General features: G+C 40.0%; 1 protein-coding gene across 5 annotated transcripts in view; it reads right to left on the reverse strand.

Annotated features, from left to right (window-relative positions):
• USP37 (ubiquitin specific peptidase 37) overlaps positions 1 to 21,740 on the reverse strand; it is a 92,432-nt gene that overhangs the window by 61,790 nt on the left and 8,902 nt on the right. For 3 of the 5 annotated variants that reach the window (XM_066346307.1, XM_066346305.1, XM_066346306.1), the window contains exons 3-7: positions 17,080 to 17,303; positions 14,610 to 14,781; positions 13,351 to 13,451; positions 8,051 to 8,229; positions 7,261 to 7,335 (exon numbers count right to left, since the gene is read on the reverse strand). In XM_066346307.1, coding sequence (XP_066202404.1) covers positions 7,261 to 7,335; positions 8,051 to 8,229; positions 13,351 to 13,451; positions 14,610 to 14,781; positions 17,080 to 17,235 — 683 coding nt within the window. In that variant the 5' untranslated portion in view covers positions 17,236 to 17,303. The remainder of the gene's footprint in view (positions 1 to 7,260; positions 7,336 to 8,050; positions 8,230 to 13,350; positions 13,452 to 14,609; positions 14,782 to 17,079; positions 17,304 to 21,740) is intronic. The other 2 variants (XM_066346308.1, XM_066346309.1) reach the window with 1 other exon arrangement.

Below are 21,740 nucleotides of genomic sequence, written 5' to 3' on the forward strand. Positions count from 1 at the left end.
TGAAAACAAGCTTTCATTTATCAAGTCAAAAGCCAATCTAATCCGCCTGACCAGGCGGTGGCGCAGTGGATAGAGCATTGGACTGGGATGCAGAGGACCCAGGTTCGAGACCCTGAGGTCGCCTGATTGAGCGCGGGCTCATCTGGTTTGAGCAAAAAGCCCACCAGCTTGAACCCAAGGTTGCTGGCTCCAGCAAAGGGTTACTCAGTCTGCTGAAGGCCTGCGGTCAAGGCATATATGAGAAAGCAATCAATGAACAACTAAGGTGTTGCAACACGCTATGAGAAACTAATGATTGATACTTCTCATCTCTCTTCGTTCCCGTCAATCTGTCCCTGTCTATCCCTCTCTCTCTCTGGAAAAAAAAAAAAAGCCAATCTAATCCATATCCTAGTCATTAAGCAAAAATGAAGGAGCAATTTTATTTTTTCTAGAGTCAAACCAGAGACAGCAAGATTACATAGATTTTTAGTCAAAAGCTAGAGAAGATGAAATTATTTACCTACTAAAAACCCAAAAGAATCATTTAAGAAGTAAATTATTCAAGCTTGATACTACATGGGTTTAAAAAGTAAAACAAATAAACAAGACCCAAACGTTCTAATAGTCTATAGATTTGAAATACTACTTACTAAATGTCAATGCCACTTAAATTCGTAGTGATTAATATATTTTAAGTTCATGAAGACAAAGTTAAAAATTTTAAGCCCCACTGCTCCCTCTATTATTCCCAAATACCTAAACGTATTAAGTAGAGTGGGTTCATTCAGACAAATGCTCATTGCTTTGATTAAAAGTGCTTACTTTAGGAGAATCATCATGAATAAATCCTGTAGCAGACAAATTAGATGCTCCAAATTCCCTCTGACCACATTTGTGTACTCTCTCTTTCACACACCAATTTAGCTATGTTTCTGAAAGTAATACCTGGGGCTATCCCTAATAATATGCTATTTTGTTTTCCTTAAGGATTAGTCTGAGTCCCACTCAGGCTTCATTTCCTGTACTGCATGCACTGTCTTGTTCACCCCATTCCCTTCCTGGTATTCCCTGGGAATACTTCCTTAATAAATCAGTTGCACACCAATCTCCATTTCAGGGTGTGCTTTCTGGGGAACTTGAACTACAACAGTTGGAACTAGGAAGCACCCTCTAAGGACAGGATTCTGGAATTGGATCACTTGTTTGGCGATGGAAACAGAAAACCCATTGCTGATGATGAGACCCGTTATCCAGTGTATCTGCATGGAACTGGAATGGGATAAAATATTAGAGAATATGGCTCATGCAGTATCTCAAGCAATCAAGAAATGTGGTAGATTGCATGATGAATCTTCCTGGAGTTAGAGAGATGTTCTAAAACTAGACGACAGTGATGACCGCACAACCCAATGAATTTACTAAAAATTATTAACTGTATACATTTAAAACAGGTTAAGGTTGCTTAAAAAAATGTCCCAAAGTAGTTCCCTTGTTATACCCAAGCTGCCCACCTCCCATCAAGAAATGCCGTATCTTTCCCAATGAAGTTGGCCTTGTGATTTCTTTTTTCCAAAAGAATGTTACAGACATAACAAAGTCCGGATCATAAGGGTTAAGGCACCTTGCAAATTTCTACTCCCTCTACTGAAACCCTGCCACTGTTATGTAAATAACTCCAAGCTAACCTGCTAGATACCAAAAGACACATGGCTTATTACCCTCATTATTCCAACCACTAGCCAGCCAATGGCCAGTCATACAAGAGAGGCCATCCTAAACCAGCCAGTCCCTAGCACAACCCACCAAATGACCAAGGATGCATGAGAAAATGAGAGAATCCAGCCACAATTGGTCAAGCCTGGCCCAAATAACCAGAACCACTAAAGTGACCGTTAACTTATAAGCACTCATGAGTTACTATTTTAAGCCACTAAGTTTAGAGTGGTTTGTCATATAGCAATATATAACTGATACAAGTAATATTAGGTAAAGAATAATCAGAGTATAGAATTTACTGGTTATTGCAATGAGTATGGATTCACTCAAGAGTAGAAATGATAGGCTCAGTTAAGCCAGTTATCAACTTAAGGACAAAGACATCGTGTAGAATTGTTCTCCCAAGGGTAGTTGTAGCTCAGATCCTTAGGATTTGAGAGCAACGTTATACAGCAGAAAATCATACATCATTTGTAAAGTATACATACTACTCCTGGCATATTACTAGGCCCTGGAAGAGACTGAGCATTTGACTATGAGTTATCAAGGGACTATGCAACCAGAGCTAGCCATCATTAGCTTGGTGCTATCATATCAATGAAGTTGTCAAATCAGGTAGTCACCACAGTAACTCATCATAAAACGAAGTGGTACATCTAGGATTAGCTCTAAGTAAGCAAGAATAGATTACAAGAACAGGTGTTATGAGTATTCCTTATGACTAATTAAAAGAGGAGGAAAACCTGGGCTTGAGTTATACATATATCATCTTGGAGTAAAGGAGATTCACTAGGAATCTCAGTGCTCTCATGCTCATTTTTTTTTTTTCTCATGCTCAATTTTACTATGATTGGGCAATTATGGCAACCACAGCCTAATAACTACATGGTAACTAACTAGATCCCCAAGAAATGAAGAGCTCAGTCATACCACCAGGCAAATCACCAAGACCAGCAGAAGTTTTATATGGAAGATGCAGCAAATCTAGAATGGACGGTAGAAGATGATATCATCAGGTATAGCCTCAAGGCTATTTGTAGCAATAAGGACTGTAGCTCATTCCTCTAACCTTATTAAGTCTCACCCAGAAATTGGAGAGTACTGTATCTGTGACAAGATGAAATAAAACTAATAGTGATGTTCCATCAGAGCCCCTCAGATTCCTTTTTATCCTTTTTACATTTCCACAGTGCATGTTTTCAACAGCCAGCACTTGCAGTTTTTGTTCAGAGGACTGCTTTTGGCTAACTTCAAATAATCCCATCTGGGCAGAGCCAAAAGCCCCAGGCAGCTGTTAAGCAAAGCCATGCAGTGTTGGAATGTGAAGGCTCATGTTCCTTACCTAAGCTTGGGCCAAGCCCAGAGTGCTCCCGCTGGATCAGGATGAGGCCTACCCTCTGTGGGACCTCTACCTAAGATCATTTCCTTAACTGGCACCAGCCTTTTTCCTGTCCTCCTTTCCCTCTCTCTCTTTGGTCTCTCCTATGAGCACTTTTTGAATAAGACACTTTCCCAACTACATTCATCCAAAGTCTGCTTCTAGGAAACTCAAACTTTAAAAAATCTAAGTGTGATGGCATAAAAAGTATTAGTCCAAAACAATGACAAAAAATTTAAGGCTCATCAAACAGAATTCTAAGTGGAACAATCGGGACTTCTTCCCCAAAGTGTGGTGAATATGGTGAAACTGACACACAGCAGTCCATCACAACCACCTTTTGTGCATCTCCCTGTTCTACAGAAGCCAAAGAGCTAAAAAAACTACATTTCTGCCTGACTAGGTGGTGGCACAGTGAATAGAGAGTCAGACTGAGATGCGGAGGACCCAGGTTCGAGACCCTGAGGTCACCAGCTTGAGCGTGGGCTCATCTGGCTTGAGCAAAAAGCTCACCAGCTTGGACTCAAGGTTGCTGGCTTGAGCAAGGGGTCACTCTGTCTGCTGAAGGCCCGTGGTCAAGGCATTTATGAGAAAGCAATCAATGAACAACTAAGGTGTCGCAACGAGAAACTGATGATTGATGCTTCTCATTTCTCTCCGTTCCTGTCTGTCTGTCCCTGTCTCTGACTCTCTCTCTTTCCCTGTAAAAAAACCAAAACAAAACAAAAACTACATTTCGAAGTAAGTGTTTAGGATGTGATTTAAGATAAGGCAATCACACATGTACTTGTACAGTATCTGGAAAGTAAAAGTCAGAAGTCATGTGTTCTGCCACTTACGATAGCAAAGCAAACGTCATACTGGAGGTGTCTGCTTTTTCTGTAGAGGATTTCCAACCTAGGCGGTGGCAGCACAGTTCTACAGATGCTAGATTTCATGCCAGTCTCCAATTCAGCTACTAGCTTCATGATAACCAAGAGCATCTTTGATGACCAAATCTGGGACATGGCTCTCAAATATCATTCCCGAAAGCTTAATCCAGAGCCCACTTTTTCAGCTTTCCTAATGGTTCTGTAGGTTACTTAATACTCATTTTATGAAAATACTTTTGTGAGTAAACTAGCTAGAGTAAATTTTGCTCCTTACAACTGAACCTAGAAAACACAAATTTTGTTACTAGAAGTGGGATGTTACCATAAAAAACCTAAAATATGTAATACTAGCTCAGCAAGAAGGTAGAGGGTACGGACACAAATATTACAGACTGGAAAGCTGGTGACTTGTTATAGAGCAGCAAAATATTTATAGTAATGTCTTGGGAGGCAGACCTCATACTTGCCAAATGTATACAGCTCTAAAGGAAAAAGACTGAGACAGTTAAGAACACTGGTCGGTGTTAGTGCTTATTGCCTTCAGCAAGGTCCCATCTGAGACACATAAATTTGGGCAAGCACTAGCCAGCTTGCAAGCAAGGATAGAAAAGAATACATTTCTCTGTGCCAATGACCTAGATTTTTTATTTTTTTTGAGAGAGCGAAAGAGAGGAAGAGAGAGATTAGAAGCATCAACTCATAGTTGCCTCACTTTAGTTGTTCACTGATTGCTCCTCATACGTGCCTTGACCAGGGGGCTCAAGCCAAGCCAATGATCCCTTGTCAAGCCAGCAACCTTGAGTTCCAAGCCAGCAACCTTTGGGCTCAAGTCAGCAACCATAGGATCATTTCAGTGATCCTCCACTCAAGCTGTCAAGCCCACGCTCAAGCCAGGTGAGCCCACGTTAAAGCCAGCAATCATGGGATTTCAAACCTAGGGCCTCAGGTTGATGCTCTATTGCTCTATCCACTGGGCTAGTCAGGCATCAATGACCTAGAAATGAAATTGTCTGGTAATTTGAGACCATATGGGACCAAAAAAAAAAAAATCCAATTGCTTCTGATTCTCAAATTGAGGTAATGATAAGAGGTAAATGGAAAAGTAATTTTGCGAAAAAACTTTGATATTAATGTTAGGTAACTGGGTGAGGGGTACACAGGAACATTCAATTTCATCTCTAACTTTTCTGTAAATCTAAAATTATTCCAAAATTTAAGTTTTATTAAACCAACCCCAAAATAGCCATCCAAATTTTTTCTGGACCCTATAAAAGTCTGCTTGTTCTACCTTTACAAAAACTTCTAGATTTCTAAAACTTCTACATTTTTATACACTTCTTCCAGAATAGCACCAGCATGAAGCAGGCTACAAAAGCTGTCTGACCCCAAAGAAGAACATAGTTCCCAAACCTTCAGTTATGGCCTTGAAAAATAACAGACAAAGGGAATCTATGAGAGGACAAAGCCAGGAGTCACATGAAGTACAATGAACAAGGGCCTCTCCCGGAGACTGCTACATGGGCTAATCAAGAATTTACTCCCCTGTCCTCACAATTTCTGCCTCATAAGATTTTTTTTGCTGCTATGAACCAGTGACTCCTCCAGTTTCCTACTCCTATCTTTCCTAAATGTAAATTTTTATTGTGGATATCCTGTGCCTACTTCAGTAATGTACAGACATACCTCCTTTTATTTCACAAACCCTGCAGTTTTTCACAAATTGAAGGCAAGATCCTTTGCCAACAAAAATACTATGACCCACTAAAAGCTCATATAATGGTTAGCATTTTTTAGCAATAAGGTATTTTTAATTAAGATAGGCACATTACTTTTCTTAGACATAACGCTATTGCACACTTATTATAGTGTAAACACGTGCCCTGGAAAACCAAAACAACTTGTGTAACTTTATTGCGATATTTCCTTTACTGAAGTCGTCCGCAACCAGACCCACAATATATCTGAGATATGCCTGTATACTAATATGTATATGGAAATAGGACTGAGAAATATCAATTAACTTGCCCTTTAGTTTTTAGGTACCAGACCATGAGGTGCATGGTACAAAGAAAGCCCATCCAGACCTTATGGAGAGGATTACACATTATCCAGAGATCCTGGTCTTAGACACAAGGCCTAAATGATGCTTGGAGGCTGTCTCCATTAGGATGAGGGGAGGAGTTCAACGTATGTGAAAGTAACGAACAGAGGTATTTCTGTGGCTAAGAGTAAACTACAGCAACCTATCAGTTGTCCCCAAATAGCCATTGTACCCTTCTGCAATTACCATAAAGTTTGGGCTACATATATTTACTGAATTTTCTTATAACTTGATATATACACACAACTAAGTTCTGGTCAACGTGATGTACAGAACAGTGATGTGTACAATTTCCAGCCTAAAGAAAAGTAGAATGCCTTCCCTTTGTTCATTTCTTCCTTCTCACCAACAGGAATGTAGACATGAGAGCAGAGGCTGAAGCAGCTATCCTGGTTCACAAATTGGAAGCTATTAAGGACAGTGGATCAACAAGATAAAAAGAATCTGAGTCCAGGGTGATTGTATTTTCAGATACCATACTAGTCCTATTATCTACCTAGATTTTTACATGTATTACAGCAGCAGAACCAAGATCCCAATTAATGTATAAAGTTTCTTCAGCTTTTTCCCAATTCCTTTTTAGTGATCTCTTGAACTTGAATACCAGGTAACTATCAATTGATTTATTCTGTTAACTGAGGTATTAGCTGATAACAGTGTTATGTTTTCTCCTACTAGAAGGTAGAAAAAAAAGGACCCTCCCATGAGGAAGAAGAGGGTGTGAGCTAGTGACTATCCTGCTGCAGGTGTATACCCTTGGGTTTAATCCAGAATAGTTCCATAAGATTGATGTTCCATGCTTAGAGTCTATGTAGAGTTTATATCCTTTACCCCTAAACTAATGTTTCACATGAATAAGGTAAAAATAAATTTTTACACCTAAAAGGAAGAGGGGAAAAAGGGGTTCGCACTAAAAGTAGACAGCAAGAAACACTTATTTAGAGTTCTTCAGCTCTATCCTTCCTCTAACTACTACAGATAAAAAAACCCCAACAAACTACAATGGGAGAAGTACAATGATATCAAAGCAATAGCAACAATCAAATCCTCTCTTTATTGAGCCTACAATCTACTTCCACTAAAATACTTTATTTAAATTCTGCCCTTCTATCTTCAGAATTCCCATAAATTGAACTATCTTCCCTAGTGGTTGTAATTACCAATATAAGAAATACTGATCTAGGGCATTAAAGATTCTTAAAGCAACTTACGATGATGAATCATTTTCCTTAGGGTAATCTTCATTCAACTCTGAGCCTGACAGCATTCTTTTCCTTTTTTCAGTTCTAGAGATAACAGAGAAAATGATGTAATTTAAGAAGCTATAATTTATACTATTAAAAAGTATAAACAAACACACTCAAGGACAGGAACTGTGACTACTGCTATCTAATTCTCTATACCCGATTTAAATTATTATACTTGGCCCTAGCCGGTTGGCCTGGCGTGCAGGAGTCCCGGGTTTGATTCCCGGCCAGGGCACACAGGGGAAGCACCCATCTGCTTCTCCACCCCTCTCCCTCTCCTTCCTCTCTGCCTCTCTCTTCCCCTCCCGCAGCCAAGGCTCCACTGGAGCAAAGTTGGCCCAGGCGCTGAGGATGGCTCTATGGCCTCTGCCTCAGGTGCTAGAATGGCTCTGATCGCAACAGAGCAACACCCCAGATGGGCAGAGCATCGCCCCCTGGTGGGCGTGCTGGGTGGATCCCGGTCGGGCGCATGCGGGAGTCTGTCTGACTGCCTCCCCATTTCTGGCTTCAGAAAAATACAAAAAAAAAAATTATTATACTTAATATCTGCACACTCAATGTATATCATTAATATACACCATATAAGATAAATACTAACTACCTAACAAAAATGCACTTTATACTTTCTTCTAACAAACTTTACTCACTGGACAATCTCCTTTACTCTCCTCAAATTATTAGTCCCTTTAAAAGACCTCAAAGACATTTATAAACAGGCACAGCTAATGACTAAGAAAGAAAAATCATTTCGTACCTATTTTCTAATAACCCTGACCTAAGAGGTGTTGATGTAGACGTCAAAGGGGGAATTGTCCGGGTGATAGTTATTCCACTTCCTGCTGCAGTCTTTATCGATCCTCGACCTGGATTACCAATAACTCTTCGAAATGGAGTATCATCTTTAATTTCCAAACTTCCTCTTTTTGAAGAGGCCTGTAAGAATAAAGTTTGAGATAGCAGCCTGACCTGAGGTGGCACAGTGGATAAAGCGTCGACCTGGAAACGTTGAGGTCGCCGGTTCGAAACCCTGGGCTTGCCTGGTCAAGGCACATATGGGAGTTGATGCTTCCAGCTCCTCCCCCCTTCTCTCCTCTCTCTCTCTCCCTCTCTGTCTCCTTTCTAAAATGAATAAAAAAAAATAAAAAACAAAAACAAAAAAAAAGAAAATGTTCTAAGTAAAAAGTGCATGGTCTAAAAAAAAAAAAAGTTTTGAGATAGCATATCTTCAAATTAATTGGCATACTTTTAAACCAGTGATTCTCAAGTGGAGAACTTTAAAAAAAATACCCACAACTAGAGAATCATCTCTAGAGATTCTAACCTAACTGGTCTGGGATAAAGTCCATTCATCAGTATTTTTTTTAAGCATTCTAGGTGATTCCAAAGTATGGTCAGTATCATAAATTGAGCAACCATGCCCTGCCTACATAGCTCTATTAGTTGGAGCTTCATCTGGTTCAATTCCAATTAGGGCACATACAGGAGCAGACTGACGTTCCTGTCTCTCTCAATAAATAAATAAATAAATAAATAAATAAATAAATAGAGCAACACTTTATTCCCTGCAGTACTCTTGTAAACTTAAAAAATTCTACAACATACCTAGAAGCAGAAGGGAATTTTCTGTGAATTATTGATTATATATAAAAAAAAGATTCACATACATAAGACATGGTTCAATTCACCAGGATGAAAATAAGTCTTTAGATTAAAAAAATCCAATTAGACCCTGACTGGTGGTGGCTCATTGAATAGAGCGTCAACCCGAGACTTTAAGGTCCCAGGTTTGAAACCCTAAGTTTGCCAGCTTGAGTGAGGGGTCACCAGCTTGAGCGTGAGATCACTGATATGATCCCATGGTTGCTGGCTTGAAGCCCAAGGTCGCTGGCTTGAGTGGGGGGTCACTGGTTCAGCTGGAGCCCTCGGTCAAGACATGTATGAGAAGCAATTGATAACAAAACTGACTCAACTAAGCAATGATGTTTCTCATCTCTAGCCTTTTCTGACTCTTTCTGTCTCCCTCCCTCTCTCTCACTTAAAAAAAATCCAATTACAATTACGATAAATTAAAGTGACATGTATGTAGCGTGCAGTTGAGTAGTCTCCAGCTTCTAGTGACTAAAGTGACATGTATGTAGCGTGCAGTTGAGTAGTCTCCAGCTTCTAGTGACTAAAGTGACATGTATGTAGCGTGCAGTTGAGTAGTCTCCAGCTTCTAGTGACCCTATGAATCAGTGATGTCCTGTCCTCAACTGCCCTGCTCAGCTTCTGTAGACACGTGTATGGCTTATTTTATGGTGTCAATCCATCTCATTTTTTGTCTTCCTCTTTTCCTTCTGACTTCTGTTTTTTCCATTACTACTGGGAAAAGTGACAAAGTGTGACAAAAAGGAGGAACAATGAGATGTGGTCGCCACAACTTAAATGCCAAGTCATACGTACCTCATATGACTTTTGAAGGGGTTCCAGTTTGGAGGAATAAACAAATATATGTAATAATGGGGAAAATGAAAGTGAGATACAGATCAGTGGCAGAGATGAATCACAAAGTCTACTACCCTAAAGATATACAGCAAGAACATGTAGAAGAAAACAGCAATCAAAAAATACACAGGGTCGCCTAACCAGGCGGTAGCACAATGGATAGAGCATCGGACTGGGATGCGGAAGGACCCAGGTTCGAGACCTTGAGGTCGCCAGCTTAAGCACGGGCTCATCTGGTTTGAGCAAGGCTCACCAGCTTGAGCCCAAGGTTGTGGCTCGAGCAAGGGGTTACTCGGTCTGCTGAAGGCCTGCGGTCAAGGCACATATGAGAAAGCAATCAATGAACAACTAAGGTGTCGCAATGCGCAACAAAAAACTAATGATTGATGCTTCTCATCTCTCCATTCCTGTCTATCTGTCCCTATCTATACCTCTCTCTGACTCTCTATAAAAAAATACAGAGGGTCAAAAGTGGGTTTATAGTTGTTCGTATGGAAAATAACACAGTAATTAATAATAATAATGGAATAAATTGCATTTCTCATACTCACAACTGTAAATCTCCTTTTGCCATGCCCTGTATTAGTTGGGAAACAGCACTTTCAACCAGTATTCTACCAGAGAAGTTTTATAATCCTATAATAAGAGCTATGTGATTTCTCTGTGAAAGATATTTCTAATAACTTTCTATAATCTCAGGATAGAAAAAAAAAAATCTGAATTATCTAAATGAACACTTTAAAAAATTAAATATATTGCCTGACCAGGTGATGGCGCAATGGATAGAGCGTCAGACTGGGACGCGGAGGACCCAGGTTCATAAACCCCAAGGTTGCCAGCTTGAGCATGGGCTCATCTGGTTTGAGCAAGGCTCACCAGCTTGAGCTCAAGGTCACTGGCTTGAGCAAGGGGTCACTCAGTCTGGTGTAGCCCCCTGCAAGGCACATATGAGAAAGCAATCCATGAACAACTAAGGTGCAGCAACAAAGAATTGATGCTTCTCTTCTCTCTCCCTTCCTGTCTGTCTGTCTCTCTTTCTCTGTCTCTGTCAAAATAAGTAGATAAAAAAAATTTTTTTTAAGTTAAATTTATTTTCTTCCTGACCAGGCGGTGGTGCAGCGGATAGAGTGTCGGACTGGGACGCGGAGGACCCGGTTTGAGATCCCGAGGTTGCCAGCTTGAGTGTGGGCTCATCGGGTTTGAGCAAGGCTCACCAGCTTGAGCCCAAGGTCGCTGGCTCGAGCAAGGGATCACTCAGTCTGCTATAGCCCCCTATTAAAGGCACATATGAGAAATCAACTAATGAATAACTAAGGAACTGCAACGAAGAACTGATATTTCTCATCTCTCTCCCTTCCTGTCTGTCCCTATCTGTCCCTCTCTCTGACTGACTCTGTCTCTGCCACAAAAAAAAGTTAAATTTATTTTCTAATGGATGATACATTCCAAGATTTCAAAATCAAAATACTGTTATAAAAACCATATACTAAGAAGTCTCATTATCACCCCAACGCCATCCACCCTCTTCTCGTTTTCCCACCCCTTGCTTCTTTATGAAAACAGAAATCAATTAATTATTTTTCTTACAGAAATGATTGCATACTATATGCATACTGTTTAGCATATTTTCAACCTTTTTTGACCCCAAAGTAAGACATTTACATTGCAATCTATTACAAACGTGTGTAAGTAGAACTGAAACAAAGGTTTCAGAAACCAATACTTATCCTTACTATGCATAATACCTTTTCTATTCTACTCTTTCCTTTTTTATTTAATGCTAGTCACAACCCACAAAATTGATTTTATAATCCCAGTAACAGGGATCCTTATTTGTGAAGTATAAGCATCTGCTTCAGCTATACGTAATACGCACTTAAATATTCCAACAGTTTAAATTTCCACCTATAAATGGATGAATCTCAAAGTAATTATTCTGAATGAAAAAGCCAGACAAAATATAATTATACACTTTTCCCATTTACATAAACTTTAGAATATACAAATTAACATATAGTGTCAGAAGGCAAACTGGCTGTGGCCTAGGGATAGGAGCCGAAGAGGGAGGGAAGGATTACAAAGGGGAAAGGCTATGTTCACTAGGTTAAGATGGTGATTTTACAGCTATGTACACATGAGCCAAAATGTTTCAAACTGTACACTTTAATTATGTGCAATTTACTGAATGTCAATTACACCTCAACTAAAATGTAAAAAATAAAAAACCCATCCTATAAAAAAGAACGTACCAAAAATGTTTATCCCAGTAAAGGACTAAGCAATTACCTCTCTGCACAGCCAAATAAAATTCAGCAGTTTCAAAGTTTCTCTTTTTGCCTGGTTTCCCTTGGTAAAACAAATTAAAAGAGGACTGCTAAACTGCAGTAGTATACAGTAAGTCTCATAGCTAGCTGAATATTTATGAAAGAAAAACTATTTAAAATGCAAATAGAAGACTTCAACAAAAGAGTTTGGTATCATATACTGTAGGGGCAAAGTTCATAACATGGAAGAGAAACAAAGGGCATCACAGAAACAGTAACAGCAAAGACTGATCAGGTTGTTAGAATATGGTATTGTGGACCAAGAACTTTCACACACATTACCTCTCAGCAACCCTTAAAATATTATTGCTGTCAACCCTGGGCTTGCCTGGTCAAGGTACATATGGGAGTTGATGCTTCCAGCTCCTCCCCCCTTCTCTCTCTCTGTCTCTCTCTCTGTCTCTCTCTCCTCTCTAAAAATGAATAAATAAAATAAAATAAAATTATTAAAAAAATATTATTGCTGTCTCATTTTTTTTTTAAATGAGAGGAGGAGAGATAGGGAGACAGACTCCTACATGCATCCCGACCGGGATCTAATGGTCTTGGACCGATGTTCAAGTCAACCGAGCTATTTTTAGCGCTTGAGGCTGACCAACTGAGCCATACTCAGTGCCCAGGGCTGATGCTCAAACCAATTGAGCCAATGGCTGCAGGAGGGGAAGAGGGAGAGGGAGAGGAAGGAAAAAGGGAGAGGTGGGGAAGAAGGAGAGGGAGAGAAGCAGATGGTCACTTCTCTTGTGTGCCCTGAATGGGACTCAAATCTGGGCTTTCCATATACTGGGCTGATGCTCTATCCACTGAGCCATCAGCCAGAGCCTGTTGTCTCAATTTTACAGATGGGTTCTAAGGCTAAGCATACTTAAGGAACTTTCCCAATGACCCACAGCTAGTCAGTGTCAGCACCAAGCCTGCAATCCACATCTAACTCCAAAACTATGCTTTTAAAAACTACACTTTACTTGCAGTTCACAATGATGACCATGAAACATCGAGCAAAGGTTAAGTGGCTCAGTAGAACTGTATGTAAGAAGGGGAAAAGGAGATAAATTTTAGAAAGACTTCCATAAGAATAGTTGAGATTGAGATAGCTAAAATGGTAAATTTAAGGTATGTGGAAAATATCCTTGTGACAATGCCAAAATTATTAGGTATTACAGTCTATATTCTACTTCTTGCAATTACCTTATAGAATGTCTAAGATTATAATTTTTTAAAAGAGCTAAAAAGATTCAAATGAACATACCTGATTGTCTGAGTAAGAAAGCTGCCTATTGGTTTCCTTCTGTGAGGTTCTGCTGCCCAGAATAGGTCCAAAACTACCAGACCCCTGAGAAGGTTTCATGGCTGGTGCAGAAACAAAGCCCAAATCACTTATTTTAATAAAGAGATTTGTCATTATTATCATATAATATTACAGAAATAAATCAAAATGCTATTAACCAAGTCTTTCTGAATAGAAAGTACATCTGATATAAATAGTAATTAAAATTTAGAGCCAGTCTCAAGCAGAAAATTAAATAACATGCAAAAATTTGGGACCATGTAATAAGGCAAAAGTTTAAATGCAAAATGAAAACGCTTGAACTTCTCCTATGTCAATATTTGGTTTTTAACACTACAGAAAAGTTATTCACTATATGTCTATGGGATGAACACTGATAATGGATACCAAGAAAATATGTCAGACCATAACAAATAGATTTCCAACAATGTACACTCCAAAACATTCTCTGTAAGTTCAGAAAGTGGGACAAATGCTTTCTATTCCAAGTAAGTCAATGCTAGTTTAAAAACATGCAAGATATAGTATAAATGTGAATTTGTATATATATTTTTAAAAGGTACTTAATATTTTAATCAATTCCCATGAATATTTGGATGAATATTTGGAATGTTTTAATTTTGAAAATTGAAAACAATGCTGAACATCCTTTCACATATTTGCATTAATGGCACAATTTTTATAGGATAAATTCCTCAGAATAAGAATTGCTGGGGTAAAGGATGCGCTGGCAAGGACTTCCAGTACTATGCTAAATAGAAGAAGTAGTAAGAGAGGGCATATTCGCCTTGTTTCTGATCCTAGAAGAAAATCTTCTAGTTTTTCATCATTGTGATATTAGTTGTGGGCGTTCACATATAGCCTTTACGATGTCAAGGGAGTTTCCTTCTAGTTCTAGTTTATTGAGAATTTTTTGCAATGAAAGGGTGTTGAATTTTTCAAATGCTTTTTCTGCATCAAGATGATCACATGATTTTTGTCCTTCATTCTGTTAATTTGGTGTATTACAATGATTTTTTTTTTCATATCTTAAACCATCCTTGCATTATAGAAATAAGTCCCACTTGGTCAGTATAATTGTTTTAATGTGCTGTTGAATTTGGTCTGCTAGTATTTTGTGACAATTTTTGCATAAATATTCTCCAGGCATAATTGGTCTACAGTCTAGTGATATTCTTTTATAACCACAAATGCCAGATCTCAGGACAATCAGCACTCACCTGCATTAAGTCTGTTTTGATGGACTGCATCTAGAAACAACCTCATTTCCTCTGCATCCTTACTTGGCACTTTGTCAATAGACAAGAAGCTGTTATCTTGTAGCGTTAACATTAGGCGGCTTTGTTTTGCTCCACTGGGTCGAAGCACCACATTTTTAATGTTATGACTTAACTGATCAACACAAAAGAAAAATTACCTTATCATTAAAAATATGCTAATGAAGTATAGAGTAAGTTGTATAATGGGTACTAAACATTATATTTTCTAAGTAACATTTCTTACTCTTCCCTATACTGTTCCCTCACACCCGCACCAAAACCAAAAGTTCTCGTTGACATATTTAAATCAAAGATTTCACTTTTAGGAGAGGCAAACACATAGTATTAAAATTTATTTTACACTGTAACCCTAGCAGTCTTATTTTTATGGTAGGGAATTGCATATTTTCAGGTATGGTTATAAAGTTATAAAAACTAATGAGTTAGCTTGACCAGTGGTGGAGCAGTGGATAGAGCATCAACCTGGGACAGAGGTCTCAGGTTCGAAACCCCAGGTCACTGGCAAGCACAGGGTCACTGGCTTAACCCAAGATCCCTGGCTTGAGCAAGAGACCACTGTCTCAGCTGAAGCTCTCCCTCCCCACCATTAAGGCATGTATGTACGAGAAGCAATCAATTACCAACTAAAGTGATACAACTATGAGTTGATGCTTCTCACGTCTCTCCCTTCCTGTCTGTATCTCTCCACCCATCCCACTCCCGCTAAAAAAAAATATATATATATATATATAATATGTATATATATTTTTCTCAAGACATATATTGGATATAGAATAAACAGAAGTTGAAGAGGGTATAAATACATAGGATGAGGGAGAAGAATGGCTTTCAAGTGTCTTGTTTATGCAAATGCAAAAAATCTTTCATTGAGATGGGCACTTAGTAAATATATGTACATGGCAGAAAATTATCACTGTTTCTATTACCCATGTAACCATGTCACCACTTCTAATCTATTTAAGAATATCTTCAGTGTTTAGCTTTTCTCTTTTTTTTTTTAATCAAAAGGGACAGACAAGAATGGAGAAAGATGAGATGCATCAACTCAGAGTTGCATCACTGTAGTGTTTCAGATTGCTTCTCATATGTGCCTTGACCAGGAGCTCCAGCCGAGCCAGTAAACCCTTGCTCAAGGTAGCAACCTTGGACTTAAGCCAGCAACCATGGGGATCATTCAATGATCCCACACTCAAGCTGGCAACCATGCGCTCAAGCTGGGGGGCCCACACTCAGGCCAGCTACTGTAGGGTTTCAAACCTGGACTTCAACATCCTAAGTCAACACTCTATCCACTGTGCCACCACCAGTCAGCCAATATTTATGTTTGATACACAAAATCATAAGCAATTTATTTTCATAGTGGAAAAGCAAAAACAAATGGAAATTTTACCTTAGCTCAGGTTCTCAAACATAAAATTATAAATTATTCAACAGAATAGTTTAGAACAGTGGTCAGCAAACTCATTAGTCAATAGAGCCAGATAGCAACAGTACGACTGAAATTTCTTTTGAGAGCCAAATTTTTAAAACTTAAACTATATAGGTGGGTACACTCCTTATTGAGGCAGCGCCCACACATGGTATTCTGTGGAAGAGCCACATTCAAGGGGCCAAAGAGCCGCATGTGGCTCTTGAGTCGCAGTTTGCTGACCAGGGGTTTAGAATAAATATACTTTTGCATAATTTAATATAGAATTAAAAAAATTTTTTTTAATTTATTGTGCTGACATGGTTTCAAGGAACAAATATAGAATTTTAAAGTGCAGAAAATTGTCAGTAAAACATTATATTCTTCAATTCATATCAAGATGAGCAGTTCTTGGCTGTACAAGTTAAAAATTAAGTATACAAGTGAAAACAAAAGTATGTATTTTTTTGCAGTGATAAAATACTAAGATCCTTTAAAAGTTTACAATTAGCAGAAAAAAGTTGTAAGGATGACCCTGAATAATCATCTTTGAATGGCCCATACCACCACTCTGGAAATTATTTAGAAAGTAAACATTAAGATAACACTAAGAAGTTCTATTAAAAGTTAACACTAAATAGTGATGAATCTATCATATATGTTAAGAGACAAAAAAAAAAAGAAGAAAAAAAGAATAACTAAAGTTATCCTAATGTGATTTTAAAATTACTTAAATAGTATCCCAACTTGGTTCCTCTCATCTTCCTCCCACCAGCTTTCTTTTAGATAATGGTGACTACTTTCCGCTCTTTATTATACAGTATCAACAACGTTGCTAAATAATTTACAAAATATGAACATAACACTATCAGTGTCCTAGAAATCAAAAACAAGAAATAGTAAGCTAGTAGGAGGGCTTGTATAATACTTAATATGGCACAGAACAGCTATTCACCAAAAGATGTGATTAAAGAGCTATTGTCAAACAAAATTTGGCAATACCTGAAATATCCTTGGAATTCCTCCAGTATTGTAGTGAACTACTAAACTGACTTTATTCTCTTTTTCCACAATTTCAAAGGATCCTTCTTTCCATTTTGTAATCCCAGTCTGCATACTTCGAATTCTGATAGGACCATGTATCTTCAGAGTAGACATACTTTCTTTAAAAATAAATAGCTTCTAGTCAAAGTATAAAGCAAAAATACACCTTCACCTCACAGATTCTAAGGGGAAAAAATAAAGTTACAATTTACTAGTGATTAAAATAAGAATTTGAAAGAAAACATTTGATGAACCATCTTATGTCCTTTTCTCCACTTCCATAAAGCCCATTTTTATTAAGTATCCTCAAAGGCTGGCTGGCATGGGTAAGAAAGACAGCTAAAGCAACCACTAAATCTAACCAACCTTTAGTTCTTCTGTACATATTCTCTTCTTTGCCATGTGTCCAGCACCTGAGCCTATCAGTGCCTAAATTTTGCCTTTTGCACCATTAACAAATCATATTGCTGCCATTAAAGTCATACCAATTGGAAATACTAAAGATTGCATTCTCAACATGGCCAACTTTTACATTCCTTCATGAATGCTAAAAGGTCTTGCATTTCAAATATAAGTAAAAAATACTTTCAGTCAGCTGACACCATTTCTTAGAATAGAGTTCCTCCCAAAACATCAAATCATATCACCAAATAGTCTAAGCATATCCACATGTACAAAAGGTTTTAAATGAATTCAAATCTGTAAGAATAATCTAATTAGTTTAACTTCTGGAATTATTTGAGAAAATCATTTATTTTTAGGGAAAACAAACTAACAATAAAACCTCTCTTCCTAAGAACCACCTATTATTTATGTTTAATATTGCCATTCCTGGAAAGACTCAATTTTACTCATGACAAATATTCAAATTTCCCAAATAAACTTCTAATACTTAAAAATGGCTTAAAATGATAGAATGTTTAAGTCTCTTCAAACTAGCCTACCAAATGTCAACAAGTAAACACAATTCTGCTTTTTTTTTGGTATTTTACTGAAGTAAGAAGTGGGGAGGCAGAGAGACAGACTCCCACATGCAACAGACTGGGATCCACCCAGCATGCCCACTAGGGGGCAATGCTCTGCCCATCTGGGGTGTTGCTCCATTGCAACTGGAGCCATTTTAGCACCTGAGGAGGAGACCATGGAGCCATCCTCAGCGCTCAGGCCAACTTTGCTCCAATGAGCCTTGGCTGCAGGAGGAGAAGAGAGAGATAGAGAGAAAGGAGAGGGGGAGGGATAGAGAAGCAGATGAGTGCTTCTCCTGTATGCCCTGGCCAGGAATCGAACTGGGACTTCCACAGGCCAGGCTGATGCTCTACCACTGAGCCAAAAGGCCAGGGCAACATAATTCTAGTAACAGCACAGAGTGCTATCAAACAGTATGTATATTATACAATTCTACCTCCATATACCTTCCAGATATCTTTATTATGAACTGCAGATCGTATCACATATAAAGTTAAAACAAATTTTATTCACTCTTTTCAAGTCTCTAAAAACAATGCCTCTAATACAGATTCTTACTTTAAATCATTAAATTTTACATCTGCCAAAACAGCTTTACTAGAAAAGTTTTTAAAAAGTAGCCAGGGGCCCTGGCCGGTTGGCTCAGCGGTAGAGCGTCGGCCTAGCGTGCGGAGGACCCGGGTTCGATTCCCGGCCAGGGCACACAGGAGAAGCGCCCATTTGCTTCTCCACCCCTCCGCCGCGCTTTCCTCTCTGTCTCTCTCTTCCCCTCCCGCAGCCAAGGCTCCATTGGAGCAAAGATGGCCCGGGCACTGGGGATGGCTCTGTGGCCTCTGCCTCAGGCGCTAGAGTGGCTCTGGTTGCAACATTGCGACGCCCAGAATGGGCAGAGCATCGCCCCCTGGTGGGCAGAGCGTCGCCCCATGGTGGGCGTGCCGGGTGGATCCCGGTCGGGCGCATGCGGGAGTCTGTCTGACTGTTTCTCCCTGTTTCCACCTTCAGAAAAATGAAAAAAAAAAAAAAAAAAAAAAAAAAAATGTAGCCAGGTAGCCCTGGCCGGTTGGCTCAGCGGTAGAGTGGCGGCCTGGCGTGCGGAAGTCCCGGGTTCGATTCCCGGCCAGGGCACACAGGAGAAGCGCCCATCTGCTTCTCCACCCCTCCCCCTCTCCTTCCTCTCTCTCTCTCTCTTCCCCTCCCGCAGCCGAGGCTCCGTTGGAGCAAAGATGGCCCAGGTGCTGGGGATGGCTCCTTGGCCTCTGCCCCAAGCGCTAGAGTGGCTCTGGTCGCGGCAGAGCGATGCCCCGGATGGGCAGAGCATCGCCCCCTGGTGGGCATGCCAGGTGGATCCAGGTCAGGCGCATGCAGGAGTCTGTCTGACTGCCTCCCCGTTTCCAGCTTCAGAAAAATACAAAAAAAAAAAAAAAGTAGCCAGGTAGATCAGTTGGGTAAGATCATCATCCCAATACATGACAAGGCTGTGGGTTTGATCCCCAGTCAGGGTACATACAAGAATTAACAAATGAGGCCCTGGCTAGATGGCTCCATTGGTTGGAGGGAGCATCAGCCCAAAGTACAGAGGTCACTGGTTTGATCCCTGGTCAGGGCACATATAGGAACGGATCGATGTAACTCTCTCTCTCTCTCCCCCTTCCTCTCTGGCTAAAATCAATAAAAAAAAATTAAAAAAAAAAAAAGAATTAACAAATAAATGCATAAATAATTGGAACAATTCAATGTTTCTTTCTCTCTCTCTCTCTCTTCCTCTTTCTCTCTAAAACAAAAAAATCATTATTAAATATATACTTATTTTTAAGTATTATAGTATACTAGGGTCTAGGTACCAGGAGCCAGCTCTGTCACTTATTAATTTGTAACTTATTTTTTCTAACAATTAGTTTTCTCAATTGTAAGATAGAAACAGCAAATACTATAGTGTTGCAGAATTAAATAACACACATTAGGCACTCATCAGACTCCAGCCTTACTATGAATGAAATTAGTGTCCACTTTCTGAATTTATTCCTTGTCTGCAACACCTCTTTCTGCAAAGGTACCAGATAAATAAGTTAACAGGGGTTACCAATTCAACTGCCTCTAGGGGCCTGGCAGGTCACACAAATGACTTAGGCAGGCAAAATATAAAAACTGGTATTCAAATTTAGCCAATTTTATCATGTGAAAACAGTGACCTAGCATTGCCAAATCATCTAATTTTTCAAGAAAATGACATAGAAATATTTATGTAAAACTACCCGTTTTTAATTATGGGCAATGAATTCAAAGTTATTTTTGAAAGCTACAAATAAGACAAAACCCACCTGTAGGCATGGTACAGACTGGGGACCACTAGTGTGAGGCGTCTAGATACTGTGTAAATCGAAGAATGGAATACAATTTAAAAAGAAGTGGGCCCTGGACAGTTGGCTCAGCGGTAGAGCACTGGCCCGGCATGCAGGAGTCCTGGGTTTGATTCCCGGCCAGGGCACACAGGAGAGGCGCCCATCTGCTTCTCCACCCCTCCCCCTCTACTTCCTCTCTGTCTCTCTCTTCCCCTCCCGCAGCGAGGCTCCATTGGAGCAAAGATGGCCCGGGCGCTGGGGATGGCTCTGTGGCCTCTGCCTCAGGCGCTAGAATGGCTCTGGACGCAACAGAGCAACGCCCCAGAGGGGCAGAGCATCGCCCCCTGGTGGGCATGCCGGGTGGATCGCGGTCGGGCGCATGTGGGAGTCTGTCTGACTGCCTCCCCGTTTCCAGCTTCGGAAAAATGAAAAAAAAAAAAAAAAAAGAAGTGTAAAAACACTTTGAATAGTTAAAAGGTACTAAGTCCTCTATTATTATTCACTCATCTCATCAAATTTTTTGAATGGCTACTGTGGCCAGATTTAGATAATATAATTTGCTGGGTATATGAATTCAACAAAGCAACAGAGTCCACTATTGTTTATAACCAGTCTATTAACATGACATTTTGCTTAAACCAGTAAGTAAAGAATTGTAGCCAGTAATGTGTGTTTGTAATGCCTTTTATGGCAATTAATAACTTGGTGCTTCATTGTTTGAATATGTCCTTGAGATTTTTTTCCACTCTGTCTCTCAGCACAGCCAATAATATGTGGCCCCTTTGTCCCCCTGTTGCCCATCCGAGAAACATGAATGTTATCTTTGACTTCTCTCTTGATGACTATGAGTACTGAATTGGAGATGGAAGGTCAAGGTAGAGAACTGTCAATTCTACCTCCATATACCTTCCAGGCATCTTTATAAAGAACTACAGATCGCCCTGGCCGGTTAGCTCAGTGGTAGAGCGTCGGCCTGGCGTGTAGAAGTCCCGGGTTCGATTCCCGGCCAGGGCACACAGGAGAAGCGCCTATTTGCTTCTCCACCCCTCCCCCTCTCCTTCCTCTCTGTCTCTCTCTTCCCCTCCCGCAGCCGAGGCTCCATTGGAGCAAAGATGGCCCGGGTGCTGGGGATGGCTCGTTGGCCTCTGCCCCAGGCGCTAGAGTGGCTCTGGTCTTGGCAGAGCGACGCCCCGGAGGGGCAGAGCATCGCCCCCTGGTGGGCAGAGCGTCGCCCCCTGGTGGGCGTGCCGGGTGGATCCCGGCCGGGCGCATGCGGGAGTCTCGTCTATCTCTCCCGGTTTCTAGCTTCAGAAA

This window comes from Saccopteryx leptura, chromosome 7, assembly GCF_036850995.1.
Source record: "Saccopteryx leptura isolate mSacLep1 chromosome 7, mSacLep1_pri_phased_curated, whole genome shotgun sequence".
NCBI lineage: Eukaryota > Metazoa > Chordata > Mammalia > Chiroptera > Emballonuridae > Saccopteryx > Saccopteryx leptura.